A 6159-nucleotide genomic window follows, 5' to 3' on the forward strand; every position below is an offset into this window, starting at 1 on the left:
TTTGATCTAGTCATCTGGACTGAGCTGAACCACTATCGGTATCGAGGTGTCACTTTAGAATCAGTTCTTTAATCAGAAACTATCAGACAGTTTAAACCGTTGATATTTGTGAGACCAGCTGACCTTTGACCTCCAGTTCCCTGGTGGGTCAATCAACCAGGTTCTAGAATCATCCAAACAAAATCCAACTCAAACCATCAGTTGAAGTTTTCTTTAAAAAAAGATGTTGGATTTGGGTCCGTGAAAGCGGCGCATGGATTTGTGTTTGAGCAAGGCAGCGATGGAGGACGACCTCTTCACCCGGACCGTGCCGGCGGCGGTCAGCGGCCTCTCCCCCGAGGACGCCGTGGAGAGGTGATGGCGGCGGCGGCGGTTCTGCTGCTGCTGCTGATCCCAGCTGGAGTCGACTTTCCTGCCGGGCGCGTCTCCGCCCAGAGCGACTCGAGCGGGTGCGCCCAGCAGCTGGAAGATGTCCAGCGGGGCGTTGCCGCTCAGGTACTGCCAGGGCTTCTTTCCCGCCGTGTCCCTGAGTTTCACGTCGGCATCGAACTTGCTGACCAGCAGCCGCATTATGTTCTTGTTTCCGTGGATGGCGGCGACATGGAGGGGCGTGTGGCCACATGTGGAGCGGGCGTTGACGTCAAACATCGAACCGACCTTCTGGACCCCGTACCTGAAACCACAGAATCAGAAAGTATTTATTCCCAGATCGGTTTACACATACAAGGAATTTGCTCTGGTTATTGGTGCATACGATGAACATAGAAACATAAAACACAATAAATACAACACATAAGAAAAGCAATAAACAGAAACAATGTATATTTACTCACTATTTACTTCTTATTTACTCCCTTTTTCTAATATTTATACAAAATAACATTTATTTAGACACAAACATATCTAAATAAAATATATATAATAGATAAAAGATATAAAAAGTGAAGTAAAAAGTGAAATGCAAGATGCAAGACAGTGAGAGAGGAGGTCAGTGCCGGGTCACAGAGTATTAATCCTTATCAGCAGCTCAGATTTACTACAGACCACAAAGCTTTTACTTTGAGGAGTGAAACCAGTTTGAGAATCCCACATGAACCCGACCTTCATCAGACTCATCATCAACAGGTGGCTTCGTACCATAAGGTGTTGAGGACGCGGTGGTCCCCGTGCTTGGAGATCCAGTGCAGCACCGTGAAGCCCGAGATGAAGTCTCTCTTGTTGAGCAGGGACGGCTCGTCTCTGAACAGGGAGTAGATGTCGGTCCAGGCGCCCGCCGCCCCCTTCACCAGCCAGTCGTGCTCCTTGGGCTCCAGAGGAACCAACGACTGACCACAGGGATCGAACAACGGCTCCGTTAAACGATTCAGTCAATTATCAAGTGGAGAGTAAATCGAGGGACATGCAGAAGCAGCAGGACGGAGGCAGAGGAACAGAATCAATTCATCGATTTGAACGATTCCCAATTTACAACCAGAGCGGATTACCAGTAACAATAGTGCAGTAGTTTGAAGTGGTGGTCTCACCTGTTTACTGGAGCCTTGATGGTGAGCGGTGGAGGGGGGGGCAGTGGTAAAAGAAGGGAGGCTCCTCCTGCCTCCTCTCCGCTCCCCCCCCTCGACCAGGTCGGCCATGCTGCTGCAGCGCGGCGGCGTGCAGCAGGACGACAGAGAGGAGGAGGACAGGTTGTGATGTAGACTGAGCGAGGAGGAGATCAGGTGGAGGCGGTTCAGTCGGGCCGCCTCACTTCCTCCTCCTCCCGTCACCTCCTCCTGGAGGAGCTGGTCGAGGTCAGCCCCGAGGCTGCAGCACATCCTGCCCCTCGCCTGACGGCTGAGCCGCCGGGTGACGGCCGGGCGCTGCCGGACCGGCGATGACAAGGAGGAGCCATCGCTGGACTCCTGGTTCTCCTGGTCGTCACAGAGGTCACCTGAGGGAGGAGGTGAATCGATCATCAGGACACATCTCACAGAAACGTATGATTGTTACGTCAAATTAAAAAACAAAGAAAAGTCTCTTCAGAGGACGTCACGGTGTCTCTCAGACAAACAGGTGTGTAAAGGATGATCAAGAGACCTTCAAAATAAAAGCTCAATCTCTCTACTCTCACTTTCCTCTGATTCTCAGCAGCTGCACTATTCAACTGGTCTGACAGTGATGTCACTCAATCTGTTGGGACACGAACCAAACATGTTGCAACCGGTTCATAACACAAACCTTCTTTACTTTTTAATGTACCTGTTGTGGCTCACATTCCAACACGCCCATCACACCTCAGGTTCCTCAACTGAAGAATCACAAGCTCAACGTCAAATCGTCTTTTAGTACCGAGCCTCACTGGGTCCATCTCTCTAGTTCATCATCTGTTACTGGTTCTCATGGAAGTGACTGACTAACTGGGATGAGTTCCTCTCAGGTGGGGAAACAACCTTCAACCAGAACCTTTTGAATCTGAGATATTGGCAACAAGGTGACGGCAGGTTTGGTTTAGTTTGGTTCTAAAACCCACGTATGAAGTTTACAAAGATATAAAACAGAGAAAAGCATCAGGTCTTTTTCAGATAAATTAATAATCAGTCATGTGTTTAGTTCTGGGTCATAGAGAAGGCCCTCTGAACTCTGACCTGTGGAGAGGTGCCACGGCAGCACACTGCGTTGAGAGTCCTGGAGGTCATGGAGCTGTTCGGTGGAGCGATGGGACAGACGACCTGCTGTGGTCTCAGACTGGATCCTGGTCCTCTGGGCTCTCTGGAGGACGTCCTCGATGAGACCTCCACGCCCGGGCTCACCTGCTGAGGTCAAACAGAACAGAGGGATGTACTTTATTATGAAGGTTATGAAAGTTTATTTTTTGACTTGTTGATATCCACACGAAAGAGGACAAAGCTCCTCCCACATTGTGAGACTGCAGATGAGGGGTGGAGCTTGTGAGCACCTATCAGCTACGGCTAAGCTTAGTCTTTCTTCTGATTATGCGAAAATTAAATATCAAAGTACAAATTATTTCCTCAAGATGCATCAGGCTTTACCTGCCGGGGCCTGTAGGTCCTCGTAGCTGCCGGTCCACCGGGATCCTCTGGAGGAGCCGGACGGAGGCCAGTCGCTGCTGGAGAAGCCGGCGTCCGAGGAGGGGGAGAAGACGCTGCTGTGGCTGGAGGACAGCAGCGCCCCCTGGCTGTGAGGAGGCCTGGGTTCCAGCTGGACGCCTGAAGGCTGCGAGGGTCGATGGTCCTGGTGGCGGTCGTGAAGAGGAGAAACCTCCCTGACTCGCTCTGGAGATGGCGTGTAGGTCTGTGGTTGGCTGTATCTGATGGGCGTCGACTGTGGGGACACATACCGCCCCCCTGCCCCCGCCCACTGTCTTTTCAGCTCCACCCCTGGCTCACCACCAGAAACCGGGCCATGGGGGGTTAGTGTTCCCCCTTCCACATCCTGGATGAAAATCTGTGGGAGATTCCTTTCTGATGAAGAGGAGGCACCAGAGGGAGGTGCAGGTGACTCTATGATGCACGGCGAGGAGGCGGAGAGGGTCTTCATGGGGCCTTCTAACGGCCACACTCCTCCTGCTGAGCCTTGCCTCATGGTGACCTCCTCCTCTTCCTCCTCCTCATCCTCGGCTTCATCTTGAGAAACAGCAGATTTGTAGCTCGGCCTGTATCTGAATCGGCGTGGAGCCATCTGAGGATGAAGAGGAGACGCTTGATGAAGGGCTCCTCCTCCTCCTCCTGCTCCTGCTCCTCCTCCTCCTGCTCCTCCTGCTCCTCCTCCTCCTCCTCCAGGCTGCACACAGCCCTCCCTGCTCCTGAGGGCTTGAGGAGCTGCCCCCTGCTGGCGGGTTTCTCCATGATGTCGGACCCCAGGTGTGATCCCAGGGGGGGGGCCGAAACCCAGAGTCTGCTGCCGCACCTCGGTGAACTGGAGTCGGACCGGAGGAGCCGACCCAGCGGGGGTCTTCAGGGGAGGCTCCTCCGAGAAGTGGAGAGGAGCAGCTGCTGCAGGAGGAACACGAGGCTCAGGTGAGATGTTCACCTGCTGCTGGTGCGGTTGTTGTTGTTGGTGTTGTTGTTGTTGGTGGTGTGGTTGTGGTTGTGGTTCTTGATACTGGTGCTGCTGGTGTGGCTGTTGTTGTTGTGGTTTTTGTTGTTGTGGTTGTTGCTGGTGCTGCTGGCGTGGTTGCGGTTGTTGTTGTTGTTGTGGTGGCTGCAGTTGTTGTTGCTGCTGGCGTGGTTGCAGTTGTGGTTGTTGTGGTTGTTGTTGCTGCTGGTGTGGTTGTTGCTGGTGCTGCTGGCGTGGTTGCAGTTGCTGTTGCGGTTGTTGTTGCTGCTGGTGTGGTTGTTGTTGTTGTGGTTGTTGCTGGTGCTGGTGGCGTGGTTGCAGTTGCTTTTGTGGTTGTTGCTGTTGTTGTTGTGGTTGTTGCTGCTGGTGTGGTTGTTGTTGTGGATGTGGTTGTTGTTGTGGTTGTTGCGGTTGTGGTTGTGGTTGTTGCTGGTGCTGCTGGCGTGGTTGCAGTTGCTGTTGTTGTTGTGGTTGTTGCGGTTGTGGTTGTGGTTGTTGTTGCTGCTGGTGTGGTTGTTGCTGGTGCTGCTGGCGTGGTTGCAGTTGCTGTTGCGGTTGTTGTTGCTGCTGGTGTGGTTGTTGTTGTTGTGGTTGTTGCTGGTGCTGCTGGCGTGGTTGCAGTTGCTTTTGTGGTTGTTGCTGTTGTTGTTGTGGTTGTTGCTGCTGGTGTGGTTGTTGCTGTGGATGTGGTTGTTGTTGTGGTTGTTGCGGTTGTGGTTGTGGTGGTTGCTGCTGGTGTGGTTGTTGTTGTGGATGTGGTTGTTGTTGTTGTTGTTGTTGTTGTTTTTTACGTTTCAGGTTCAAACTCGTCTCCATGTTGTTGTTGCTGATGATTCCAGCTGCGGGTAGGATCGTTTTCATGGCGGTTTCTCCCGGCGGGGCGGGTACTGCCACCTCCCTCAGCTGTGCTGGTGTCCGGGGCTTCGCTCGTTCCGGGCTCAGGTGAGTGTTCTCCGGGGACACGGAGCCTCCTCCTCCGTCCCCCGGGACATGTCCCCGGAACTTCTTCCTGAGGACCACGTAAGACACTCCGTCCTCCTGCCGGACCGTCGCCAGCGTGTTAACGAACCTCTTGAACTGCTCCCGGTTCCGGTCCCGGTCCGCGTGGTTCCGGATAAAGTCCCTGAAGTGGAGCAGCAGGTCGGAGTTCTTCGCGGAGCCTCCGCTGCTCCGGAGGTAGAGGAGCACCGCGTCCTGGGACAGGTCTGTGGCCATGATGGACCTGTGTGTGTCTGTGTGTGGCTCTAACTTTGTGTGTCGGTCTGTGTGAGTGTGTGAGAGTGTTCGTTCCAAAGGTCGGTTCTGTCACTCAAGAATGAAACTCCGCCCACCTCAGGTATTTAACCCCCGCCCCACCTGCTGCATTCCTGCACGTGACCCGGATGTTTGAGTGATGTGGAGACTTGTTTTGATTCTTTTGTTACAGAAACAAAATGTTCAGTTTAATAATGTAATAATAACAATATAACAATAACGATAATAATACGAAATTATGATGAAATTCGAAGTTTCATAGATTTCAGACGACTCATAAGTGACTTTGACCTTTGACCTCTGAAATCAATAAGAGATTGAGATAGTTCACAGCCACCGGATGGATAACCTGAAAACTACCACCAGGGGGCGATCGAGTGGTTCTGACCTAGAGCAGGTGTTACCAGGGGTGAGCAGGTGTCGACTAAATACGATGCATATCAGTTACAAGTTACTGAAAGAAGTAATAGATGTCATTTTTCTATATGTGATTTTCTGAAATGATTCTTTTCTGTAACAATGGAAGATTTATCAGCTGTTGAATCAGAATTTAATGTTATTTTCAAATAAAACTGCAAATGAAAGGGTCCGTCTCCTGATTTGACTTTTCCCCAACATGTCGACTGAGGTGATTCTAAACTATTGAAATACTTTTAGTTGTATTGACTTTAGATTTCTGATTTGTATTTAACACATTCGGTGTCGGACTAATTTGTTTGTGTAGTTGTATAAATATTCAGTTTACATTTAATCTCCTGGTCGTTAGTCTTGTAGATTTTCTGATTTTAGATTCATCTTTGTTTCCTGTTTGTTTCTTCCGAACTTCAGACTAAAGCGGAACAAACCATCTGA

The 6159-nt window shown here is 51.1% G+C and overlaps 1 protein-coding gene across 1 annotated transcript; it reads right to left on the reverse strand.

Moving 5' to 3' along the window:
- Positions 1-213: 213 nt before the first annotated feature.
- Positions 214-6149, reverse strand: LOC128424486 (neurogenic protein mastermind). Its single transcript, XM_053410680.1, has 5 exons — positions 3027-6149; positions 2622-2786; positions 1524-1927; positions 1138-1325; positions 214-673 (listed from the first exon to the last, which is right to left on the reverse strand). Exons 1-5 carry the CDS (start codon positions 5266-5268, stop codon positions 214-216), a joined length of 3459 nt encoding a protein of 1152 aa, XP_053266655.1. The 5' UTR covers positions 5269-6149.
- Between the last annotated feature and the right edge of the window lie 10 nt (positions 6150-6159).

This window comes from Pleuronectes platessa, chromosome 19 (genome assembly GCF_947347685.1).
Source record: "Pleuronectes platessa chromosome 19, fPlePla1.1, whole genome shotgun sequence".
Lineage (NCBI taxonomy): Eukaryota > Metazoa > Chordata > Actinopteri > Pleuronectiformes > Pleuronectidae > Pleuronectes > Pleuronectes platessa.

Bases quoted from the DNA above. Each gene is read 5' to 3' on its own strand.
- LOC128424486 (XM_053410680.1), bottom strand. From the start codon at position 5,268: ATGGCCACAGACCTGTCCCAGGACGCGGTGCTCCTCTACCTCCGGAGC. The intron at 2,787-3,026 runs GTAAAGCCTGAT...TGACCTCAGCAG, and splicing joins GGACCTACAGGCCCCGGCAG to GTGAGCCCGGGCGTGGAGGT. The intron at 674-1,137 runs GTACGAAGCCAC...CTGTGGTTTCAG, and splicing joins CGCGTCCTCAACACCTTATG to GTACGGGGTCCAGAAGGTCG.